The sequence below is a fragment of the Rhineura floridana genome, chromosome 4 (assembly GCF_030035675.1).
Source record: "Rhineura floridana isolate rRhiFlo1 chromosome 4, rRhiFlo1.hap2, whole genome shotgun sequence".
NCBI classification, from domain to species: domain Eukaryota; kingdom Metazoa; phylum Chordata; class Lepidosauria; order Squamata; family Rhineuridae; genus Rhineura; species Rhineura floridana.
The window spans coordinates 106,449,891-106,477,121 of NC_084483.1; the positions used below are offsets into that span (position 1 = coordinate 106,449,891).

Sequence of the window (27,231 nt, forward strand, 5' to 3'; positions counted from 1 at the left end):
CTGAGAGGAGATTCCTATTCCATTGACAGAGCTCCAGTGGCCAGAGTGGTTTAACAGTCAGCCACTCTGATGTAAGGGGAACAGGGCATCTCCTAGCAACTCTCAGCACTCTTCACTAACTACACTTCCCAGGATTCTTTATGAGAAGCCATGACTCTCCAAAGTGAAATAAAGGCCTGGTGTGAATGTGGCCAGGGACAGCTTTGGTTTAAATTTGGGTGGGAGGCTACATGTGCCTGCTGTAGAATAAAAAGGTGAAGGAAACACTGAAAAGCAATTATACTGTTTACAATTTTTTCCTTTTGGAAAGGAAAGGATTTTCCCCTCCCCCTCCCTCGGGTCAGTGTTGGACTACAACCTGGGAGACCAGGGTTCGAATCCCCACACAGCCATGAAGCTCACTGGGTGACCTTGGGCCAGTCACTGCCTCTCATCCTCAGAGGAAGGCAATGATAAAATCACCTCTGCATACCATTTACCATGAAAACCCTATTCAAAGGGTCGCCATAAGTTTGGTCGACTTGAAGGCAGTCCATTTCCATTTTCAAACATGATTGCACAGAAATAAATCCCATGGAACTCAAAAAGTATACAAATGATCAAACTAGGGTTGCCAGGCCCAGCCTCCAAGAAGTCCTCTGTATCTTTAAAAGTTGTGCAGGGGGAAGGGAGAATTTCACCTTGTGGTTTTTCCCCTTACAGTGTTGCAAGAAAACCTGTACTTGGCTGAATTTTCTCTTCTCTTAAAGATACAGAATCATTCTCAGGCTCTTAGCCTGGCAACCCTAGGTCAAACCCACCCTTCCTTCTCCCTCCCTCCTTGCCCCTCCCTCTTACTCCTTTCCTCCCCCTTCCTTTGCCCCTCCCTCCCCATCCTCTTTCAATCCCCCTCTTCCCCTTCCTCTCCTCTTCCTCCTCCCTCTCCTCTTCCTCCTCCCCATGGTCAGTTTTACCTATCTTAAGCATGATTGCACTGGAGTAAATCCAAATGTTACCAAATTCTTGCAAGCTACACAGCAAGTGGATTGGACTGTGAAAGACCAACCCAAATTGTGTTTGCATTTTGACAAATTTGTAGGGCAGTACAATATCTTAGAGCGGAGATCAGGTCTCCTGCTCCCCTGGTGCATTCACTATAGCTGCCCAATTTCCCTGCTTTTTAAAGTTTGATAGAAATATCTGTGGGCTATAGGTACGTTCTTAAACCGCAAGGTTTTTTGTCTATTAGTGAATTATTATTTACATTTCTCCCCTTTCTGAAAGGCTTTAAGCATGTGAATCTGGCAGAAGACTGCATATAATGAGAATCCTTACCTAGAGCTGGCCTGTGCCACCTTCAAAAGCTGAATAAAGCGGTCAACCAAGGGTAAACATATTGGCCCAAGCAACAGCTCAAAGCTGGGCTGCATCAACTCAGTTAATCCTTTCATAAAACTGCTGTCACAGCAATATACTTTGTTATGGGGAGTTATCATATAAGGTACAAATATATAGTTGCCGGTACACATCTGTGGAGGAAAGAAAAAGATGCACTTCATATAAATTACAGCATGAGGTAATACTTCATTAAAGCTAATACATTACACCCATTAAAATCAATGGACTTAAGTAACTTGACCATTGATTTAAATGGGTCTACTCTCAGTATGTTGGCTATTAACTCAATGTAGCCAATATAACCCATATTGAATGCAATTTTGATAAGTCTTTAAAACAGGAGTGAGCAAAAGGTTTTCCTGTTAGAAGCCACATGCCTGCTATAGTCAGGGTGAAAGTCAGTGGTAAGTGGGCACAAAACCAAACATGAGCAGTGTAACCCCTTCTCTCTCTCCCTCTCTCCCTCCCCAATCTAGCTGCAAAAGGAACAGATTTGTTTTGCCAGAGCTCTGAACTGATCACTTTGCAGAGGTCTGAGGGCCTCATAAAATTACGCAGAGGGTTGCAGGTTGCTCACTCTTGCTTTAAAACAATACAGGCCTAGGATTGAAAGTTTTTAAAAAATGGATTCTGTTGGCAAGCTAGGTGTTCTAGCGAACATTTATTATTGAGATCAATAATGTTCGGCTTTTCCATCCACGTGGATCTACAAGGCAGGGGACAACAATAGAACAATAAAATATAGCTAAGCAAGAACAAAAGCATGAGGATCACAAGCAGAGCAACAAACAGAACAGCAACGCATAGAAAATAGAAAATAATTACCAATGAATTGTAACAGCAATGTTTTTACTGGTTCTCTCCACAATGATGTGGCTGAAGATACCTGCCTCAAATGGCAGATGTGGGATTACAGAGCAGGGCCTCCAATGAGTGAAGGGGACAGACCATGTGGTAGGTACATTTACAGTGGATGTTAATGGTGTGTTCAGAATCCCAACTCTATATCTGTGGAGGGGGGCAGGGGGGAAGAGCTGTTCATGCAAGCCCTGCCCCCAACGTTTCTACATGCTCAGTTCTTGACCATCCCAGTGTTGACTGTGGAAGTTATACATCTACTTATGTTTGCTTGAATGGAAGGAGAAGCCCTCTGCAAATTTTCCCAGTCAACATGGAGGTCAGAGGCTCTAAGGCGCATAAACCTACAAGGATGTTTTGGGTGGGGCTTGCATGTGCATCCCTACCTACAATTTGAGCATTCACATGTTCAGGTGAATGTCTGAACATGCCTTGTATTAGTATTGTAAATGCAATGATATTCTTTGCTTATATAATTACAACTGCTTATATTACTACAATTTTAGAAAATTATTTTGGTGTAGGAGAGCTCAAGCACTGTCAGATCAGTTCTTAGTGATGGACTACAGTAGGGCCTCGCTTTCCGGCGTTCCGCTGATGCGGCAGCTTTCAATCAGGGGAATTTCCCCGTTTTAAAGCCGATTTTGCCGTTTTGCGGCATTTTGCGGCATTATCGCATCATTTTTGCGCAATGTGACCCATTAAAGTCAATGGGTTCCGCTTTACGGCGGGGGGCTGGTCCCTAACCCGCCGTATAAGCGGGGCCCTACTGTACAGTGTATCCTTATTAGTATTCTACTGCTGTAGTGAACATTATAAAAGCATTACATCTGAAAAGGTGGCTAGCTTCTGTTACTGAAATACTATCCAACAGCTTGATAGCTATTTTTTGTATCAATAATCAATATCCAAGACAGTGGTTTGTTACACTAAGAAATATCTGGCTGACTAAGGTGCGAAAACTATGACCTGCTTATTGTAAAAAGATTGAAATTAGAAAAGAAAGTCAGGTTCTTCTTAATCCTCATTGGGATTTATTTCCAAGTAACCAAGTGTAGTAGTAGTATTGGTTATACCCCCTCTCTGTGTAATAATCACAACTAGGGTTGCCAGGCTCAGGGCCTGAGAATGATTCTGTATCTTTAAGAGAAGAGAAAATTCAGCCAAGTGCAGGTTTTCTTGCAACACTGCAATGGGAAAAACCACAAGGTGAAATTCTCCCATCCCCCTGCACAACTTTTGAAGATACAGAAGACCTCTTGGAGGCTGGGCCTGGCAACCAAGAGGTCTTCTGTATCTTAAAAAGTTGTGCAGGGGGAAGGGAGAATTTCATCTTGTGGTTTTTCCCATTACAGTGTTGCAAGAAAACCTGCGCTTGGCTGAATTTTCTCTTCTCTTAAAGATACAGAATCATTCTCAGGCCCTGAGCCTGGCAACCCCTGCCAGCTCTGGAGAAGCTGAGATATGTTCATTATTGAACCTGTGATTACTTGGCAAAGTGGTAATCTCACAGCATTCGTTATTATGTCTTTCTGTAATTATTCTTGGTGTGATAGGGAAATTGTCACGATTATGGTGATGAAGAAGAAGAATCAGTTCTTCCTTCTACAGCCCTTGTGTCCATTTTAGAGAGCATCCGTAATACCATATTGCATAAGACTTATTGAAAGTACTTCTCTGCAGGGTTTTCTTTTCAAACATTTGCAACAGATGGCAAAATTGAGAGCATATTATTCAACCCATTTCTCACATAATTTTCAGCAATCAAATCAACATGTGCTAATATTGTAATGAATACAAACATACAGCACTTTTACAAGGAAAAAAATGAACTGTGTTTGCTATTTCACTGAGAAGTAATAGGGCCAACACATTTAGTAAGATTTTGCAGGATGTTAAATATAAGCTTTCTTATATTTCATGCTGTCTCATCTTTCATCACTGGCACAATTCTCACAATTGTTTTGAGTGCGATAAACCAAGGTTGGCAAACCTGTCCACAACCTTATTTCATTCAGCCCACTGAATCCTTTTCTAACTATCACCTCATCAGCAGGGAGTTACTGAGAGGGGAAAGGACTTTGATGCCATGCAATGCGTAGAATTGCAGCTCCATCCTCATAGATCTGTTGTAAGAATACCAAAGCAGAGGGGACACTGTCTTAGCAGACTTGTGTCCTTGCAAATATGTTAAAAGCATTCAATTAATTATGCAGTCCCATGAATGCAATATTCAGGATGTGATTGCATTTTGAAGCATGGCGCTTTAAATAGCTGATAGGCAATGCTTGCAATTCAGCTTTGTATTGCCTTCATTAGCACTCTTCTGCTAGGATTACCAAGTAGGGTTTTTTTTCCTTTTGCACCATCAGGATAGATAAAGAGTGTTGGAGAACTTTTTTTTTTAAAAAAACTACAAACGTTGTTAAACAAACTCTATGAAAAAAATAGAAGGTAAAACTTGAGTGAAGTTACTAAGAATTAAAACATGATGCCTTTGCTTCCACTGGGAATTGCTCTCTGTGTATATGGGGGGGATGTCAGGTGAGTTCTGGGGTGGTATCAGTGGCCCTGCAGATGCATACACAGCTGTAGGGCTACCCCTGCCATCTGGAGCTTCCCAGCTTCACCACTGCCTCAATATGCCCTATCCTGCTGAATGGAGTGTTACGGTCACTGGGTGAACACCACTGCCCTCATGAGCTACCACTGTACACAAACTGCCATTGCTAAGCAGCAAAAGAAAGGGAGATAAGAGAAAAGGCAAGGCAAGCCTGTTCCCTTCTCACTGCCCACATCCTTCTCCCTCGCCTTTAATTCTCTCCACAAAGCAGCCATATCCACCACACATGCAAGCTTACTGAATTTCCTGACAAAAGTAGCCTGTGCCAATGAGACCTAGGCCACTGGATACCCCAAAGTCTCAGGCTGTCATGCCTAGCCTATCACACAGAAAGAGCTAGAAGATGGCCCTCGGTTTTCAGCTCAGATGTATTCATAATTTCCACCACCTTTTCAGTCCACTAGTGCAACAAGTTGCTGCACATGAATGATGATGCTACAGTACACCAGTTAAGGTCGCTTTCAAAGTAACAATGTATTTTCCTAGAGGGAGATATGCTATGGAGGGAAAATGTACTCTGTGAAGTGACCTACAGCACAATCTTACACGTTTGCTCAGAAATGAGTCCCACTGAGTTCAGACAATGTGCCTTACTCCCAGCTAAGTGGGTACAGACTTTCAGCTTGCTTGCTTGCTTGCTTATTGATTGATTGATATCCCGCCCGTCCTCCCAGCAGGAGCCCAGGGAGGCAAACAAAAGCACTAAAAACACTTTAAAACATCATAAAAATAGACATTAAAATACATTAAAACAAAACAACTTCAAAAACATTTTTTTAAAAAGCACTGAAGACATTTTTTTAAAAAAGGGTTAAAAACATTTTTAAAAGGTTTAAAAGTATATTAAAAAGCAATTCCAACACAGAAGCAGACTAGGATATGGTCTCTACTTAAAAGGCTTGTTGAAAGAGGAAGGTCTTCAATAGACACTAAAAAGATAACAGAGATGGCACCTGTCTAATAATTAAGGGTAGGGAATTCCACAGGGTAGGTGCCGCTACACTAAAGGTCCGTTTCCTATGTTGTGCAGAACGGATCTCCTGATAAGATGGTATCTGCAGGAGGCCCTCATCTGCAGAGTGCAGTGATAAACTGAGTATATAATAATAATAATAATAATTTAATTTGTGGGTCGCCTATCTGGCCAATGGCCACTCTAGGCGACGTACAATTTAACAACAATACATTACATTGACTTCCGGGAAGGGTGACTTAGCCTGTGCCTGCTTTTGAGACGGGCTCCTGCCTCAAAAGAAGCTTATTCAGATATATCAGTCAGATTTTTTTTTTTTTTTGACTGATTAAACTTCTCCCGGGTAGGGAGAAACGAAGAGATTAACCTCAAAGCCTATTTTTGTTGGGACGACCAGATCTCATTAATTTATGGGACGAGGTCCAGCCGACGAAGGTGGGACGGATTTTCAACAACAAGCTCTATCTGATAAAGCGAACGTTCATCTTATCTTCTAAGAGAGAACGCACTAACAGGCAAGCACCCTTCTTTCTATATTTTTCTTTTATTTGACTTAAATTGTTGCTGTTTAAAAGAGATTTGCCAGATTGATCGGTTTTTGACATCTCACTGGGGAGCCATAACTTCTCTCTGCTACTCACTAATTAATAGCTTATCTCTGTTTTTGTTGCAAAAAGCTGTCCTGGATTTGCATTCTAAAGATATACACAGAAGAGGGATTTCTATTCCAGATTTTTATTTTGAAGAATATTATATTGTCTGAGACTACTCTCTTTTTGGTCAATTTTATTTTGACGAATCTGTTTCCTGACGACCGCCATTAATTGTTTCGATCCTGGGAACTGCATTTTGTTTACTTAAGCATGGAGAGATAAGGCTGTCTGCTCTGTGTATACTGTGATGTCACCAAATTTGGAGTATTAACCCAATTGTTGCTGAAATAAGAAGTGGTTTTCCTATATTTTTCTTTTAAAATGGCAATTAAGAAAGTGGCTGAGAATCTGGAAATAACTATGTTTCAGAAAATAATGGATGAGATTGAGATAACGAAACAAAACCTGCGACAGGGTTGTAAGGAGCTGAAAATTGAATTGAGTAAAATGAAGCAGGAGATTAAAGATATAGGGGTCCCTGTGAGAGAGGTGACCCTGGAAGGGGTCCCTGTGAGAGAGGAGACCCCGGAGATTGGAACAAACGTGGAACAGGAAAAAGATTTGGAGTCTATGGACTTTAGAAACAAAATCTATTGTTTGGAGACACAGGAGATTAAAGACATAGGGGTCCTTGTGAGAGAGGAGACCCTGGAGACTGGAACAGGGGTCCCTGTGAGAGAGGAGACCCTGGAGACTGGAACAGGGGTCCCTGTGAGAGAGGAGATCCCGGAGATTGGAACAAACGTGGAACAGGAACAAGATTTGGAGTCTATGGACTTTAGAAATAAAATCTATTGTTTGGAACTCAATGTTATCTCTGAAGAAATTAATGAAGATTCTAGAGATAAAGTTATCAATGGCATGGATAATCTTCTGGACTGGAATGATGTGATGGAGCCCAATATAGAGAAAATCTATGGAATTAACTGCAGCCATGTGACAATGGAAAAACTTTCAAGAGATGACCCAGTGTATTTTGAAAAAAAGAACAGAGATATGATTTTACAGCAGTATTTCAGCAACCTATTCAGAATGGATGGCAAGAAAATATTTGGGATAGAGGTAATTCCCATCAGACTCTTACTATATGACTATGGCTTTGACAGCAAGATTATTATGGAATACTGATAATGGAAGATTGGATACTGAAATTACTGGACTTAACAAGACTACTGAAGATGGAAGATGGAAAATGGAACTAATAGGGATAATAGAACAATGGCTACTGAAATTACTGAACCTAACAGATTCTGATGTGATGGATTAATTGAAATGTTTATTTTGACTATGGTTATGACAATAAGATTATCATAATTAGTAATGAGATGGATTAATCGATATGCTTATCTGGAAAAAAAAAATTGATAGATATATTTCTTAAAGAATTGAAACCTCTCTTTGACTTTTTGTGGAAAGAATAAAGTAATGTTTATGAGATTTGATGATTAAGTAAGATAACTACTGGAGGAAAGTGATTTTATAATATGACTTAAGAGACAGGATTGTTATATATTATAGACTTATAACTGATTTGATCTTTGACAAATGGGAAGTCAATATTTTACTCTTTATTTTTTATTTTTTATTTTTGTTTTTTTTTTCTTTTTTTTTTTTTGTTTAACTATTTTTGATTTTGTTTTTTGTCTTTGAATGTTTTATGATTTCGTCTTGTATGTTTTATGAAAATCTGAATAAAAATTATTGAAAAAAAAAAAACAACAACAATACATTACATCATAATAAAATACATCATAAAATACAATATAACAATAAAACAATAAAACAGTTCCAGTAAGGGATAGTCTTTCCCAGCTCTGCCCACCGGGTTATTCGGTTCAGCATCATGGTAGATCTGAGGGTCGGGGAGGTGGGGTTGCTGTGGTCTATCGGAGTTCCATCTCTCTCATCAAGCACCATGTCCATGTAGCAACTGGTCTGGAGTGTCTGTACCTTGTGATGGGTCAAAGAGACAGACTGGGAATATTGTTGGTGTACCGCCCACCTTGCTGCCCAATGACTTCCCTAACTGAGCTGACGGAAGTGGTCTCGGAGGTATTGCTGAGATCCCCCAGACTATTGGTACTGGGGGATGTCAACATCCATGCCGAGGCTACTTTATCTGGGGCGGCTCAGGACTTCATGGCCTCCATGACAACCGTGGGGCTGTCCCAATATGTTAGTGGCCCAACACATGTGTCGGGACATACTCTAGATCTTATTTTTGCTACTGGACATGGGGATGGTGATCTGGATGTGGGGAGTTTTACATCTCTCCCTTTGTCATGGACAGATCACCGCTTGTTGAAGTTTAGACTCACAGCGGCTTTTCCCCTCCGCAAGGGTGGGGGACCTATTAAATTGGTCCGCCCCCGGAGACTAATGAATCCTGAAGATTTTCAAAGGGCTCTGTGGGAGTTTCCGGCTGATAAGACTGGCGCTGCTGTCGAAGCCCTGGTTGAACTGTGGAATACGGAGATGACCCGGGCTGTTGACACGATTGCTCCTGCGCGCCCTCTCCTGTGTAGAGCTCATACAGCTCCATGGTACACTCTGGAGCTGAGAGCGATGAAACAGGATAGGAGGCGGCTTGAGAGGAGGTGGAGGCGAACTCCTAACGGATGTAATTATGCACTGGTGAGTGCCTCTACTAACCTGTATTTAGGAGCGGTGAGGGTGGCGAAAAAACAATACTTTGCTGCCACTATTAAGTCATCTCTTTGCCGCCCAGCGGAGCTTTTTAGAGTTCTCCAAGGGCTACTTCATTCTGGCCCTGAGGACATGATAGTGCAATCGGTAGCCCGCTGTAATGAATTTGCTGGGCACTTCCAGAATAAGATCTTATGCATCCGCCGGGACTTGGACTCCCAGTTTACAGCAGTTGATCCTAAGGAGGTGTCCAGAGCACAGTCTTGTCATGTTTTATTGGATGAGTTTCAGTTGGCTCAGCTCAAGGACGTGGACAAGGTACTTGGACAGGTGCATGCAACCACTTCTACACTAGATCCTTGCCCCTCCTGGCTAATAAAAACTAGCAGGGATGGAACAGCTGGCTGGGCCAGGGAAGTGATAAACGCCTCTTTACGAGAGGGAGTGGTCCCTAGCTGTCTGAAAGAGGCAGTAGTGAGACCACTTCTGAAAAAACCTTCCTTGGACCCAGAAGACCTTAATAGCTACAGACCAGTAGCGAATGTTCCATTCCTGGGCAAGATCTTGGAACGAATGGTTGCTGCCCAGCTCCAGGCGCTATTGAATGAAACCGATTATCTAGATCCATTTCAATCGGGTTTTAGGCCCGGTTTTGGCACCGAGACAGCCTTGGTCTCCCTGTACGATGACTTATGTCGGGAGAGGGACAGGGGGAGTGTAACTCTGTTGATGCTCCTTGATCTCTCAGCGGCTTTTGATACCATCAACCATGGTATCCTTCTGGAAAGGCTCGTGGAGTTGGGAGTTGGGGGCACTGCTTGGCAGTGGTTCCGCTCCAACCTGGCGGGTCGTCTCCAGAAGGTAGTGCTTGGGGAACATTGCTTGACACCATGGGCTCTCCAATGTGGAGTCCCGCAGGGGTCAGTTCTGTCCCCCATGCTTTTTAACATCTACATGAAGCCGCTGAGTGCGGTCATCAGGAGTTTTGGAGTGCGCTGCCACCAGTACACTGGTGACACGCAGCTCTATTTCTCCTTTTCATCTTCCTCAGGTGAGGCTGTCAATGTGCTGAACCGTTGCCTGGCTGCGATAATGGACTGGATGAGAGCTAATAAACTGAGGCTAAATCCAGACAAGACTGAGATGCTGATGGTGGGTGATTTCTCTGATCAAATGGTGGATATGCACCCTGTTCTGGACGGGGTTACACTCCCCCTGAAGGAGCGGGTTCGTAGTCTGGGAGTACTCTTAGATCCTTCCCTGTCACTCGAGGCTCAAGTAGCCTCGGTGGCACGGAATGCGTTCTACCAACTTCGGTTGGTGGCCCAGCTACGTCCCTATCTGGACAGAGAAGATCTCACCTCAGTTGTCCATGCTCTGGTAACCTCTTGATTGGATTACTGCAATGCGCTCTACGTAGGGCTGCCTTTGAAGACGGTTCGGAAACTACAGCTTGTGCAAAACGTGGCGGCCAGGCTGATAACGAGGACCAGGCGGTCCGAACATATAACACCTGTTCTGGCCCGCTTGCAGTGGCTACCTATATGCTTCCGGGCCAGATTCAAAGTGTTGGTTTTAACCTATAAAGCCTTATACGGCGCGGGACCACAATACCTCCTGGAACGCCTCTCCCGATATGAACCTGCCCGTACACTACGTTCAACATCGAAGGCCCTCCTCCGAGTTCTGACTCATAGAGAGGCTCGGAGGATGGTTACAAGAACCAGGGCCTTCTCAGTGGTGGCCCCCGAATTGTGGAATAGTCTTCCCGTTGAGGTGCGCTTGGCGCCGACATTGCTATCTTTTCGGCGCCAAGTTAAAACCTTTCTCTTTGCTCAGGCATTTTAGTTTAATATGTTCAAATTGGTTTTAGATTTGTGGATTTTTATATATCTGTTTTTGTACCGATTTATGTGATTTTATTGTATATACTTTCTGTTGTACACTGCCCAGAGAGCTATGCTAGTGGGGCGGTATAAAAATTTAATAAATAAATAAATAAATAAAATAAGACAGTCTTTCTGGTATCCTGGTCCCAAGCTGTATAGGGCTTTGTACACCAAAACTAAAACCTTGAACTTGGCCCGGTACCAAATGGGCAGCCAGCGCAATTCTTTCAGCAGCGGGGTGACATGTTGACAATACCCTGCCCCAGTGAACAGTCTCTTCGCCACATCTTGCACCAACTGCAGCTTCCAGCCCAACTTCAAGGGCAGCCCCACATAGAGTACATTACAGTAATCCAGCCTGGAGGTTACCAGTGCATGGACAACAGTGGTCTGGCTATCCCGGTCCTGGCTATCTCTTAAGTTGCTCCAGTCCTGTTTTTGCTGCTACAAATGAAGAGCTACATTGTCATGTTTCTGCAGCAAGTAATATTAATGGGGCAGGCAAATGTTCCTCAACATTTGGGACACATGCAGTAGGGAGTCCTGACTGGACACAGGTTCCCAGTATGAAGTGCCCACCACACTTCACATGACATAATGAATAAATTAAATAAATGCACGTTTCAGAGCTGTATGAAACAAACAGTTTTTAGGCATTATTTAAAACGCAACTTTAGGAAAGTTGGCTACTTTCCTAAACCTTGAGCAGTTCGAGACAGGATGATTTTAGAAGCAACACCAGAAAAGGCTCATTATATCAGGGATGGAGAAACTGTAACCTTCCAGATGTTGCTGGACTCCATCTCTCATCATCCTTGACCATTGCACATGCTGGCTGGGAAAGATGGGAGTTGGGAGTTCAGCAACATCTGGAGGGTGACAGGTTTCTCCACCCTGCATTATACAGATTTTGTGAATGGCATCCAGAAAATATCAATTTAACTGACTCCGCTTCTTTTTCATGCAAGGTAGAGCAAATTAAGGATTTCACTGATTTAAACAGCACAGAAACACTTCCATACCACAAGACAAGTTTGTATCAATAAGTTGAGAGATGTCTGTACAATGGAAACATCCTAATGCCTCCTTTGTCTTGTTTCTAAAATATAATCGCTTTCTAACACATTTCCTGTTGCTGATCATGTTCTGATGTAGCCACCAAATAAACAGGAGAGAAACAAAACTATCCTGCCCTACTCCCCAACTGAACTTCCTCTTCTGCATGATTACAACTGTCAGTGAAGTACATAAGGGAATGTAACATTTAGATAACTATGATGCCAATGAAAGGAGAGAGCCCACAAGACAAAGCATCCTTCCAGCATCCAAACAGTTTCAGGCCAGTATGAAAGAAAACCACTCAGCCAGCAAATAGTTATTCTGACAAGCTGATGAGCAAGTAATTTGCCCCCACACTAAAGTAAGGATCATTCAGACCATTGTATTCCCAATCTCTATGTATGGATGTGAAAGTTGGACACTGAAAAAAGTGGGTAAGAGAAAAATCAACTCATTTGAAATGTGGTGTTAGAGGAGAGCTTTGCGCATACCATGGACTGCGAAAAAAACAAACAATCGGGTGTTAGAACAAATTAAACCAGAACCATCACTAGAAATGATGAAACTGAGGTTATCATACTTTGGACAGATCATGAGAAGACATGATTCACTAGAAAAGACAGTAATGCTGGGAAAAACAGAAAGGAGTAGAAAAAGAGGAAGGCCAAACAAGAGATGGATTGATTCCATCAAGGAAGCCACAGACCTGAACTTACAAGATCTGAACAGGGTGGTCCATGACAGATGAACTTGGAGGTCACTGATTCATAGGGTCACCATAAGTCGGGATTGACTTGAAGGCACATAACAAAAATCTATGCCCCCTTTCGCCACTCCTCTCCTTGCAACCAGCACCAAAATCATGTGCAGTTTTGCATACTAGTTTAAGCCAGCCTGCAAGCAATTCTTCTGCCATGCCCCAAATTAACCTGTCCTTTCCCCATTCTTCTCCAAAATCATATTCCTGAATCCTGACTTATTTTGACAGCACAACAGTGAATACGTCAGGACTTCAATGCCTGCCTGTCTTAATTAATCTTGGGCAATCCTTTAAAACTGCTGCTCATTTGTTTTCAACTGCTGTTGAGTTTGCTTGCTAGTTTGTTTTGTTTAGGTTGTATTTTGTCTTGTTTTAGGTTCTACTTCTATTTTATTTTGTACAGTTGTCAATTTTGTGTAAGCTGCCTTGGGTACTTTTGCAAAAAGGCGAGGTATAAATGTATAAATAATAATAATAATAATCCTAAAGAGACCCAAGAAAAGCCTTCGACTGGACCAGAAAGCAAAATCTGTGTAGTAAGAGGTCCACCTTTGAATCCTAGATGTTGAGGGACAAACAACAATATCCTGCTTGTGGTTTCCTAGAAGTATCTGGTATTTGGATGACCATCATAAGAAAGACTAGATGGATCTCTGATCTCATCATGAAAGCTTTTTTTATGTTGTTATGAACAAGAGCATGTTGTATGGGAGCTGTGGGCTATATGCAGTCTATCAGACATGGGCATTTGTAAATGCAGGAAGCATATCTGTCTGCACATAGCTTGCAAATGCAGAAAGAGGAAAGCAAAATCAGCTTAAAATGAACACAAAGGGGAAATTATAAAGGTAACAATGGGAGAGGGGGATGTGCAGGGTGAGAATCAAGGAAGTTTGCTTGTGTGAAGGAAACAGCAAAGAAACAAATAGTAGAAAACCTGGTAAAGACAATGTGAATGGTTAAATATGGCGGTTAGCAACAAGTTTATTAACGGGATGTCAAAGATTTTCTGCTGGGAATTCAGACAGACATTTTGACGTGAACAACGGAGATGTGTGGAAGAGCTGTATCATACAATACTTTTAAAATATTTAGATAAGGCACAACAGGGCAATCCATGCAACAAGAGTTATTCTATTTATTTTGTTGTTTAAAAACATACTCACATTATTCTTCTGGCAAATGATTTCCTATAAAGAAAAAGAATAGATATGAGAGTAAGAATCAACCATAAACAATTTATGTAAACATTTCAGATGAAAACTAATAAAGAACTTTGGATCTGAATGTTATTTTTGCTGTTGGAAATTTATATTTCTTTTTATGGAAGCCCGTTGCCTAGGGAGAAAAACGAAGCTAGTGAGATGTTGATCCTGATTCAAAGAGAGTTACTGAACCATCTCTTGTAGCTTTAATGGCAGCCTGGATCAGAGAAGTTAAGAGATGAAGCTTTTTCTGGCATGCAACTAAAGTGAGGGGACAAGCTTCACCAGTCTAGTGGTGCAGAAGTGGGTTGTTTTAATGGTAGCACTGCTGAATGCACTCCCTATGGAAATACAAGATGTCCCATCTGCATTGACATTCCATTGGTTTTTAAAGATGCACCTGTTTACACAGGCATCCCTTGATCTCTTGACCCGAGTCTCCTGTTTTAATCACTGTGCTATTTTAATGGGACTGTTTTCTTATGTAGTTTAATCATGATGCATTTTTAATCATTGTGCATTTTAACCATACGTGTAATTGGTTTTTACATTTTGCAAACTGCTCAGAAGCCTATTTTGGCATTAAGTATTATTATAATAATTTAGATTTATTAGTCTCTTGATACCTGAAGGTCTCCAAGCGACTTACAGCAATGTTAAAATAAAAACAAATACATCATACTATAAAAACAAAACCACAAACAACAAAAAACATCCCCATGTAGCCACAGGAAACTTTGGCATCATACTAATCAATCTATCAAATGCCTAGGAATAAAGATACGTCTTCGGTGCCAAGCTGCCCTGATATAATCAATTAAATAATAACTACATGTCAGGCTGTTGTTAAAGGTGCAGGAATCAGGCCAGAAAAGAGTGGCAACCTCAGATATAAAACTGGGGAAATGTTACCCATTGCCGTTAGCAAGAGAGCAGTGTAACCACAACTATGTGCAAAGCAAGGTTATTTGTTAATAAATCAATTTTAATGTCCATCCTGAATATTTGTGCTGATACGGTTACTTGCAGATCTAAAATATTATTATGCCAGTGTTGGTCTACCAACGTCATTGATCCAGCATTGCTTCTTCATCCCATTTCATGTATTTATGAACTGGCATGACATCAGGCAAATCCAGCATTTTGCAGATGCTCATGATGCACGGGGCTTTTTTAATGCCACAAAGGCCATCTACGGACCAACAAATTATGGTACAAATCCCTTACGTTCAATAGATGGTACCAAACTTCTAAAGGACAAAGAGTCTATTGCACTGCATTGGAAAGAGCATTACCACGACCTCCTTAATCGTAACTCTATTGTGGCTGATAAGGTCTTCTCGCAAATCCTGCAACAACAAATTAGAGATGATCTTGCAGTATCCCCTAATTTGGATGAAGTCAGTAAAGCCATTAATCAAATGAAGAATAACAAAGCTAGTGGACCTGATGGTGGGCCTGAACATAAAGAAGGTGGGCCTGAACATACACAACAACTTCATAAGCTCACTGAAAAAATCTGGATGAGGGAGGAGATCCCGGAAGACTTTAGGGATGCCATAATTATCACTCTTTTCAAGAAGGGTGATAGAACAGATTGTGGGAACTACCAAGGCATCTCTATTCTAGCTACCACAAGTACAATCCTTGCAAGGATCCTCGCAAATCGCCTCCTACCTATCTCAGAAGACATCCTTCCTGAATCCCAAAATGGTTTCCTCCCTTCCAGGGGGACAGTGCACATGATCTTCACTGCATGACAGCTTCAAGAAAAATGCAGGGAGCAAAGCCGACCTCTGTATATGGCGTTTATTGATCTGACTAAGGCCTTTGATACTGTAAATCGAACTGCTCTCTGGACCATCCTTCTGAAAATTGGATGCCCTGATAAATTTGTGAATGTTTTGTGACTCCTCCATGACAACATGACGGCAACAATTCTGGATAACAATGGCTCTAAAAGTGATCCATTCAAAGTGGGATCAGGCATCAAACAGGGATGTGTCATTGCTCCGACCTTATTTGCTATTTTCATTGCCATGATTCTACACCTTGTTGAGGGGAAACTTCCCACTGGTATGGAAATCACACATCGAACAGACGGAAAGCTTTTTAATCTCAGTAGGCTGAAAGCAAAAAGTAAGGTAATTACAACCTCTGTCATAGAACTTCAATATGCAGATGATAATGTAGTCTCCACACATTCACAGGAAGATCTTCAAACGATTCTAAATGTCTTTGCAGAAGCATATGAAAAGTTTGGCCTCTCGCTTAACATCCAAAAAACCAAAGTGGTTCATCAGCAAGTGCAAACCAATCCCTCTGTAGCACCATCAATCCAGCTTAATGGTGCGATGTTGGAGAATGTGAATCACTTTTCTTATCTTGGCAGCCATCTCTCTGTAAAAGCTGACATCAACGCTGAAATTCAGCATCGTCTGAGCTCTGTGAGTGCCGCATTCTCCCGAATGAAGCGTAGAGTGTTCGAGCATCAGGATATTCGCAGGGAGACCAAAATGCTTATTTACAAAGCCATTGTACTACCGACCTTACTGTACGCCTGTGAAACATGGACCATCTATAAACGTCACTCCCAGCTTCTTCAAATATTCCACCAAAGCTGCCACTGGAAAATTCTGCAAATTGCTTGGGAAGATAGGCGGACTAATGTTAGCGTATTGGAAGAAGCAAAGACCACCAGTGTTGAAACAATGATCCTCCAACATCAACTTTGCTGGACCGGTCATGTTGTTCGAATGCCTGATCACCGTCTTCCAAAGCAGCTACTTTACTCCCAACTTAAGGATGGAAAAAGGAATATCGGTGGATAGCAAAAGAGGTTTAAAGATGTTCTCAAAGCTAATCTAAAAAAATGTAACATAAGTATCGAGAACTGGGAAGCCTTGGCCCATGAGTGTCCCAATTGGAGGTCGGCCATTATCAAAGGTGCTATGGACTTTGAAGAAGCACGAGTACAGGGCGAAAGGGACAAATGAGCTAAGTGGAAGGTACGTCAAGCAAATCCTCATCGTGACCATCTTCCATCTGGAAACCTATGTCCTCACTGTGGGAGGCTGTGTGGATCCAGAATTGGCCTCCACAGTCACTTATGGACCCACCGTTAAAGACCTTATCTTGGAAGACAATCTTACTCAGCCACGAGTGATTGCCAATGCTAATGCTATTCAACATCCCTACTCTTCGTTTAAATTTCCCTTCATTTCTCTAATCTTTTGGAACAGGGCTCTTGTTCTACCCTTTTTGTTGTCCTCTTCTATTTCTATACAGTAACTATTGTAATAGTTCTCTTTGTCCCTACGTACTAGTCGCTGTATTGTTGCATTTAGGGTTCTGACTGTGTTTCTATCTCCTTTTGCTTTTGCTTTCCTTCTCTCTTTAACCATTTGAAGAGTTTCTTCAGTCATCCATTGAGGTCTTTCTCTCTTTTTAACTAGAGGTATTGTCTTTTTGCATTCTTCCCTGATAACATCTCTGACTTCATTCCATAGTTCTTCTGGTTCTCTATCAACTAAGTTTAAAGCCTCAAACCTGTTGGAACCACACAGTAATAATTCCAATACAACCAAGCACCAGAGACAAAAATCAGCCAACACCTTTTAAGATAGCCAAGTATTTACCAGGAGCCTGATGCACTTCACAATCCATTATGGACTCAGTCCTACATGCAATCCTGCATTTGAGGCTCCTACCTATGCATAAATATAAAATGCATTAACATGTATTTGTTTTTAAATGTAAGTCACTTGAAGACCTTTTAGGTAGCAAGCAACTAATAAGAATGATAAATAATACATATCACAAAGTGTACACAGATTTCCATCTATTTGTATCGGCTGCTGTTCTGTTTTTTGCCCACAAGTCTCTGAAACAGGAAGTAAGACCGGCAGGGAAGAACCAGTTTCAAAGTAGTAAACACAGTACCTTTAGTCACCTAGGGTTAAGAACATAAGAACAGCCTGCTGGATCAGGCCAGTGGCCCATCTAGTCCAGCATCCTGTTCTCACAGTGGCCAACCAGGTGCCTGGGGGAAGCCCGCAAGCAGGACCTGAGTGCAAGAACACTCTCCCCTCCTGAGGCTTCCGGCAACTGGTTTTCAGAAGCATGCTGCCTCTGACTAGGGTGGCAGAGCACAGCCATCATGGCTAGTAGCCATTGATAGCCCTGTCCTCCATGAATCTGTCTAATCTTCTTTTAAAGCCATCCAAGCTGGTGGCCATTACTGCATCTTGAGGGAGCAAATTCCATAGTTTAACTATGCGCTGAGTAAAGAAGTACTTCCTTTTGTCTGTCCTGAATTTTCCAACATTCAGCTTCTTTGAATGTCCATGAGTTCTAGTATTACGAGGGAGAAAAACTTTTCTCTATCCACTTTCTCAATGCCATGCATAATTTTATACACTTCGATCATGTCTCCTCTGACCCGCCTTTTCTCTAAACTAAAAAGCCCCAAATGCTGCAACCTTTCCTCGTAAGGGAGTCGCTCCATCCCCTTGATCATTGTGGATGCCCTCTTCTGAACCTTTTCCAACTCTATAATATCTTTTTTGAGATGAGGCAACCAGAACTATACACAGTATTCCAAATGCGGCCACACCATAGATTTATACAACAGCATTATATCGGCTGTTTTATTTTCAATACCTTTCCTAATTATCCCTAGCATGGAATTTGCCTTTTTCACAGCTGCCGCACACTGGGTCGACATTTTCATTGTGCTGTCCACTACAACCCCGAGGTCTCTCTCCTGGTTCGTCACCACCAGTTCAGACCCCATGAGCGTATATGTGAAATTAAGATTTTTTGCTCCAATATGCATAATTTTACACTTGTAACAACAGAATGTTATAACAACTGAATGCCATATGCTGTCTAGTAAAATCAAATATCTGTAGTAAACTTAATGTGGAATGCCTTTTGTGGCACTGGACCTGCCTAGGCTCAAGTTGTATAAGCACATCACACACAGAGGTGGAACTTAATACAATATTCAGTAATAGCTAAAAAATCCTTGCAGTTTAAGAACGTAGCTATAGCCATACATTGTTTTTGGAGGTTTTTAATGTAAATTATACAAAGTGTTGCTGTACTTCAAATATTCGCAGAAACAAAAGCAAAAGAAAAGAATTTACCCTAGGGAATTTCACTAAAATTGCAAAGTATTTATTTATTTATTTATTAAATTTATACCCCGCCTTATGGCCAAAAGGCCCTCAAGGCGGCTTACAAAAGAAAATGAACATAACAATACATCAATAGAACATAATACTTCAATAAAATAATACAATTCTCAAAATTAAATAACAATTCTCAAAATTAGATATATTTAAAGTGAATATCTGAACTACATCACCTATCTTTACATTGTTGCCTCCTTGCCTCTAAAACAAGACCAACACAACACAGCACAGGTCTTGTTTCTGTTATTGGGCTGATTGCAGGTGTTGCCACAATGCACCATATGCTCAGAGGCACATGCTACCAAATTCTTCCAAGTTACACAGGAAGTGGATTGGACCAATCCAAATTGTGCTTGCATTTTTACAAATCTGTAGGACAGTACAATATCTCAGAGAGGATATCAGGTCTCCTGCACCCCTGGTGCATTCACTATAGCCACCCAATTTTCCTACTTTTTGGCTATCTGTGGCTATAGCTACATTCTTAAACTGCAAAGTTTTTTAGCTATTAGTGAATTTCCTTTTTATAATGAAGTTGGGATTCCTTTGCAAGTTTTCTGTGAATGGTGTGTGTGATCCAGAGCTTGGAAAAACCACAAGGTGGAATTTTCCCTTCCCCCTACACAACTTTTAAAAATACAGAAGACATCTTGGAGGCCGAGCCTGGCAACCAAGAGGTCTTCTGTATCTTTAAAAGTTGTGCAGGGGGAAGGAAATTTCCACCTTGTGGTTTTTCCCATTACAGTGTTGCAAGAACAGCTGCACTTGGCTGACTTTCTCTTCTCCTAAAGATACAGGATCAGTCTCAGGGACTGAACCTGGCAACCCAATGCCCAATTGTTTCTTCTATGGGGATGGAATCCTAATCCTTCTCACCTGGGAGTAAGTCCCATTGAATTAAATGGGATTTACTTTAGAGTAGACATGGGATTAGGATTGCCAGATTCAGGGCCTGAGACTGATTCTGTATCTTTAGTATCTTTAGGGGAAGACAAAGTCAGCCAAGTGCAGGTGTTCTTGTAACCCTGTAATGGGAAAAACCACAAGATGGAATTCTCCCTTCCCCCTGCACAACTTTTAAAGATACAGAAGACTTCTTGGTTGCCAGGTCCGGCCTCCAAGAGGTCTTCTGTATCTTTAAAAGTTGTGCAGGGGGAAGGGAGAATTCCATCTTGTGGTTTTTCCCATTACAGGGTTGCAAGAACACCTTTTTATAATGGAGTTGGACAACTTTGTCTTCTCCTAAAGATACAGGATCAGTCTCAAGCCATGAACCTGGCAACCCTAATTAGGATTGTACTATGAATGTAATCAAACTTAATTTTCTTAAAATTAACAATTTAGACAGTCCTTGCCTAGCTCTAGCTTCTCTGACAGAACTCTTGCTTTTTTTTAGGCAATCCTAACTCCATTTACCTGTGAGGAAGCCCCACTGAACTGAGACTTACTTCTTAGATATTTTTAGAATTACAGTCCGAGTCCTCAGAAGCTCTCCCCCCCCCTTCACTAGCTTTCTGGTTACTACCTCCTTCTGCCTTCTCTCAAGATAGCAATTTCGACTTGGTTTGAGCCCACAAGAGAACTCCATTTAGATTTATAAAACAAACTTAAATTTTTTAAAATTAAAAATGTAGACAGTCCATTCCTAGCTCTAGCTTCCTGACAAGTCTCTCTCACAGTTTTAGGCACTCCACTTACCTGAGAGTAAGCCCCACTGAAAGTGGGATTTACCTCTGAGTAGACATTTTTAAAATTCAAGCGTGAATCCTCCACAGCTCTCTCCTCTCCCCCATTTTTTCCTCCTCTCAAACTCACTCATTGCCAGCACACAGAAGCTCAGCTTCAAGGCTGCTCTTTCTTGCCCTTACCTCCATTTTAGTCTTATTCCTCTTTCCCCCCCTCCATGGCTCCATGACTTTTAGAACGCAGAAGGAGGGAAGAGTGGGAAGGGAGAAGAGAGAAAACTCCTGGTTTCAACTGCGCTTGTGGGGCGTTATAATTTACACTCATGTTATTTTTGATATCTTAATTAAAAATCAACCATGCAGTTGTTTTACTTTAAAACTCCTGAAAATTAAGCTCTGAGGTTGGGGCAACCTCAGGGATTTGATTAGCCATATTCTATCATCTCTGATTTTTAATCAGATTTTTAATTCAACAGATTATGAGACCTTCTCCAGAAAAAAGTCCAAGAGACTTCTTGATTTTTTTTCTTCCATTTTTCCCTTTAACTTGTGGGTTCTCTGGGGGGGGGGGTTGTGTATTGCCATGAAAACTTTTAGGGTTGTAGAGCAAGCAATTCTGAGTCCAACAATATAAAGTTTGTAAGTTGTTGTTTTGAATTGGGGCTATACAAAGCACCAGAATGATGACGGAGGTGGGGGGGCATATTTTCATTTAACAAGGTAGAATGTGAAAAATCCATGCTGGCTATAGTATACAGTCACTCTTGTGGCTATATAATTCTAACATGGTTCTATAGCTTTAATTCCCTAGTATGATACGATGAGGTTAATACCTGGAAAAAATAACAATGAACTGCTCTGCCTAGGGAAGTGCTATTTCCTTCCTTGAATTTCCCAGCATACACTGGATGGGCATCGGTCTTGAATGTTTTAGGTGTAGGATATTCTATCACAGGCATGGGTTCCTTCCAACTCTGTGGGCATGCCTAAACAAGAGCCTCTGCAGGAAGTTAATTTCTTTTGTTTTGATTTGTTCTTCAATGTGCCCCATCCCTCAAGTCTTGCTAAACTGCTCTTTGGACGTTTAAGGCTCAAAGAGCAACAGGGAATCAATGAGGGCAAAAAGAGGAGAGGAACAAGAATTTCAAAAAAATTACTTGGTGATAAGCACATCAGTTTGCTACTTCCAAGCAGCACACTTAAATGGGGCATTTCAGACACTGCATGGAAAACTGTAGAAAAATCAGCACAGTGGAGTGAAGCAGAAATGGAATCTCTTCCTGGATGTTGATTGTAACTTCAAAAATTCTAGCTTTCTCCCACAGACAGGTTTTGTCATGGTTTCCATAGCATAATAGGGTCTTCTCAGTGGTGATTCCCAGTTTGTGGAATCCCCTCCCCGCTGAGGTGTGTTTGTCTCCCTCATTATTGATTTCAGCAGAAATTTAAATACATTCCTGTTTACCCAGGCATTTGATGGCTGATAGGTATTGGCCATAGCAATCTTTAAATCAGTAATGATTTTGGTAACTTAACAATTTCAGTAACTAATTTACTAATAAAATTAGTAAGGCTATTCGATCACTTTTAAATGTTTTTAGATGTTCAAAACTTCTTTGGACTTTTAAATGTTTTTAAACGTTTAAATTGCATAATTTTAACATTTTGATGTTTACCACCCTAGACTCCTTTGGGAAGAAGGGTGGTATACTAAATAAATAAATAAATAAATAGCAGGTTTACTTGTAAAAGACTTCCTGCCATCACAGAGCTACACTTTAGTTGCGAAAATGCTTTCTTGGTCAGAGTCTAAGACTGAACGTTTTTTCCCCCCTTCAGGTTCAAAGAGGATGCTGCATGTTTTGTAGGTGGTGGGGGTGCCCCTTCCTCATAGCGTAGTTTTCCTGCTACAACATCTAAGTGTGTTTTTCTAGCTTCGTCTCAATATCTAATTATGCTTTACTATTCCTCACCTCTGTCAGGATGCATCTTAGGCCCTCTACCAGATACTAAGAAATCATGATGACAAATGATACTAAGAACTGTGTAGGCATGGAGAATGTTACTTCAATGCCATTTCTTTGAAATTCTGTGGCTCCCCCTCCCACTCCAAACCCTTCAGTTCTTTCATTCTACAAGGGCATCACTTACTTTCAGTGACTGTAAAGAGTCTGCATTGGTATCACAGTAGAGGATAATGTTGTTGGCCATGCTGAAGCTCTCACGGACTCCCAAATGATAGAAGAGGGAGGGCTGACGAAAAGCATCACTCATCTCCACCACTGCAATATCTGCAAGGAAGAGCAGAATATAAGCTAGTCAGTGCTGGTGTTAAAACTTTGGCACTCAAAAGCTATTTTCAATTAACCTGTCAGCTTCTCTCAGCAACCATTAAAAAGGCTGTTACCTTGGAGAACAAAACTTGTTCTAAAAGCTGGTTGCAAAACCACTAACTAGTAAAGAAGTCCAGTGATGACATTTTAAAAAAATCATCCACTGTTTCTGCTATGGAGTGATAGCATCTAATTTGCTTCTTTACGTCTGCTTTTCTTGCAACAAGACTGTACTTTAAGGGGAAACTGCAGAAGAGGAGGAATTTCCTCTTTAAAATAAATAAATAACTGAGACTTGAATACTCTTCTGGTAGTGGTTCCTCATTGCAGCATATCTGTGAGCTAAGGACAACAGTAATCTAATATTTTGTTGCACTTGTGGGTTCCATCTTTGAAGTGGTCTCACACAACAGGGAAATAAATATATGACTTTTACAACTTTCTGTTAACTGATCCATAAGATTCCCAGATGTTCACAGTATTTCACTCTATAGTTAAACTGAATCTACAACGCTTCTACATGATATAAATTCAAGCCATTTTAAAAAAGCCTTTCCACATCAACTCATCTACCAAAGAACACCGTGCATTAAAGAAGATTCTGGGACATGCTCTAAGGTGCACAAGAGAGTTCACTTACTGTGCTTGCCTGGTTTCATGGGCTTCATCCTTCCCTTGCATGTAACCAAAGTGAACCTCAGAACACTGTGCAGTTTCACACTGTACAGAAAGATCAGTGCTAGGGGCAAGATGTCTTTCAGAGAAACTTGACTGCCTCTGAACAACTTTCAAGGAGTCTACTAGAACAGAGTTTGATATCCACCAATATAACGTTGCTCCTTTCCTGAAAGATTTTGTGAAAGTTTCATGCAAGTTCTCATCATGGAGATCTGAAATGTTTCTTAGATTAGATATTTATAGATAAAACATCCTAGAAATCTGGATCACTCAAAACCTGTCTTGTGGAACCCTTTAGCGGAACTCCTGGTGATCTGGTAACTTACACCATCTATATGGACACATATCTATCACTTTAGAGCTACAATTTATATCCTTGACTTAATGTTTACAATATACTTATAAATAATTGTAAGAATTTCAGAAAGATAAATTAAATGGAAGATTCTGCATCTCAACAAAAATCAGATCAGGAAACAATAAATCAGGGGTACAGAACCTCTGAGGCAATCATAGCCCCCTAATTTAGCCCATGAGGCCATTTCCCCTCAAACCATTCCCGCCAGCTGATGTCACTATTGAGGAAGAGCATTTGAAGGAGTGCTCCCATTCGCCCTTCAGCTGATGAGCAGATCAGAGCATGCCTTCAACATCCTCTGCATTTGAAAGTCCCATGGTTTGCTATGAGGTCCCGAAAATCAGAGCTTCAAAGGGAAGCATCACCTGCTGTCACTATGATGTCAGGTGATTGACAGGGAGGGTGCCCCACCCACCTGTCAACTTTGGTCTGCCAGGGGTGGGGGAAATGAAGATCTGGCCCTCCAGCCAAAAAAGGTTCCCCACCCCTCCAATAAACTAATCCAGAGAAGTCTCTAGCAGCTCAAGTAACTACAGATGCTTGTCCACATAGTTCTGCCATCAATTATGACAATACCTGATTAAGGGAAACAGACCATCAACAGTTTATATCTGTTTAGACAAGGAGATAAATACACATCCAATCTCCTTCCCTCCCGTAACAATTACCTAACCTCCTGAAATTCTAGACTGTAATAGACAAGCCATGATGCTATGTATATAAGCCCAACCAAAGTGGATGTTCAATTGTAGTGTAATTATATGAGATGGACATGTTCTTGTCTTCTTTACTTCAAAGCTCTTCACAGCCCAGAAGCTGGCAATAACTGAGAAGGGAATCAGATGCCATGAAAACAATAGTAGCCACACTCAGTCTGTCTTGTGGCAGAATGTAAGAGTGAGATCTGTGATGAGAAATGGTGCCTATCTCTGTATCACTGCAACAGTGTATATGTGGAATTGTTTTTAAAGGTGGTAGTGGGATAAACACTGTTCATTATAAAACTGCTATGTACTTCAATCCAGCAGCAATATTCAACAAAAGACAAGTTTCAACAAGGTATGACATGACAAAAATGGAGTCCCTTTACAGAATCCCAACTTTTTATGTGGTATTTTAAAAAAATAGGTTCTCATTGTATTTTTCTCCTCTTAAACATTTTATTTGTTTATTTATTGCATTTATATCCACCTTTTTTCCAAGGAGCTCAAGGTGGCATACATGATTCTCCCCCTCCTCATTTAATCCCCACAACAACCTTGTGAAGTAGGTTAGGCTGAGAGGCAGTGACTGGCCCAAGGGCCCCCAGTGGGCTACATGGAAAAGCAGGGATTCAAACCTGGTCTTCCAGGTCCTAGCACAGCACTCTAACCACTACACCACACTGGCTGTCTATACACCTGCCTAGACTAATTATGTGATAACATCCACATTATCTTCTTAGATTTTTGCATATTATTTTATTTCTGGATCTTCATTAGTATTAATCATGAAAGGGCACCCCCTCCCCGAAACAACAAATTGAGGAACAACAGTGCTGAATGAATGTGTGGAAAGGAACTGTAGTCAGATTTTAAATATGGTTATAAAGTCGCGTTTTGGAGGTTTTAGGAACCCCCAAAACAATATAATGCAGACTGAATATGTCCATTGGCAATGGAATGCTGATTAACTGTTAGGGTGGATATGGAAAATGGGTGGGAGGGGAATGGAGTAAGAGGGCATAGGTGAATAGCTGGCCCAGTGAACAGAACTACTTCACACTGCAACATTTGGCTATAGGTTCCACTTGCTTAGAAAACCTAAGTACACCCATCTGACTACACATAAACAGGGTTAGAAAAATATCTGAAATAACCAGACTTCTAGTCATCAATCTTGGGAGGACAAATTTCAAATTTCTAAGTGCTAGTATTAAATATCTGAGAGGGCAACCCCAATTACCAGCCGTGTAAATATCCAGGAAAAGTAGTCATGCTGTATTTAGGGCAGCCGTGTGTTCTGCTTAACAGAGGACAGTCCTCTACTTGAAGGGCTGTCCAGTCCAAGTCTGGTTTAAAGACAGAGAACCCTAAGAAAAGGAAGAGGGGCCTTAGAGTTGCCTATAAGCAGTTAGTATCACCTGGGCAGCAAACTAAGAAAACACACATAGATCACCTGGTCATTGTCTTACCAAATGTGGTGCGATGTATTTTATTTCTATTTAAATTATAGCAATTCTTTCTAAATCTGCATATGCAAATGTATGTCCACTTCTGTATATTTTTTTTGGCAATACCCTTTCTCCTTTTGGGCAAGTCATAAGTGGCCTCCCTAGCTGTACTCTTATGGGTCTACCAGCTTTGTAGAAGTGAATCCACAGAGAATAGCATCCAAGCCATCCTGGGTTCTTAAGTGTACCTGCACCCACATTATCTTTTTTATAGTGAAAAGTGTTTTCTCTGGACAGGGCACCTACCACAAAGTGATACTACTTCTTAACATCTACTGCATAAACCTCAGTATCAAAGTTCTCCTTCACAACATAGCCCTGTGTTATTAAAGCAATCAACCTTCTGCTTCTACGTTGCTCCTGAATTATAATTAGAAAAGGCAAAACAGAAGATGTGTCTTTTCTCATGAACATGCCATCTGTCTCTCTCACCCACAGCACTTCCTTCCCCTACTCATTCAGTAAACTGTGCTGATTTTGCAAAGGAAAAAAAAGAAGGAAGAGTCAACCAGCTACATAGTGTTGAAAAGAACCATCTTTATCAAGATCTAATAAGCAGGCAGATTGTTTTTAAAAATTGTAGTTAAGAAAGTAGAGTAATTGTTTTCTTCAGCAGTATCTATACATTTGCAGAGCCTTCCACTGACAATTCATTAGTATAAAGAATACTGTAGTTAGTAAGAGTGGTAAGATTTGAGCAACTGCAAAAAAAACCCCGAAAACA

At 41.2% G+C, this 27,231-nt stretch overlaps 1 protein-coding gene across 4 annotated transcripts in view; it reads right to left on the reverse strand.

Annotated features, from left to right (window-relative positions):
- Positions 1 to 27,231, reverse strand: part of MAP3K5 (mitogen-activated protein kinase kinase kinase 5) — a 200,675-nt gene that overhangs the window by 108,645 nt on the left and 64,799 nt on the right. For 3 of the 4 annotated variants that reach the window (XM_061623946.1, XM_061623944.1, XM_061623945.1), the window contains 3 exons: positions 23,078 to 23,217; positions 14,005 to 14,028; positions 1,315 to 1,508 (listed from right to left, as the gene is read on the reverse strand). In XM_061623946.1, coding sequence (XP_061479930.1) covers positions 1,315 to 1,508; positions 14,005 to 14,028; positions 23,078 to 23,200 — 341 coding nt within the window. In that variant the 5' untranslated portion in view covers positions 23,201 to 23,217. The remainder of the gene's footprint in view (positions 1 to 1,314; positions 1,509 to 14,004; positions 14,029 to 23,077; positions 23,218 to 27,231) is intronic. The other variant, XM_061623947.1, reaches the window with a different exon arrangement.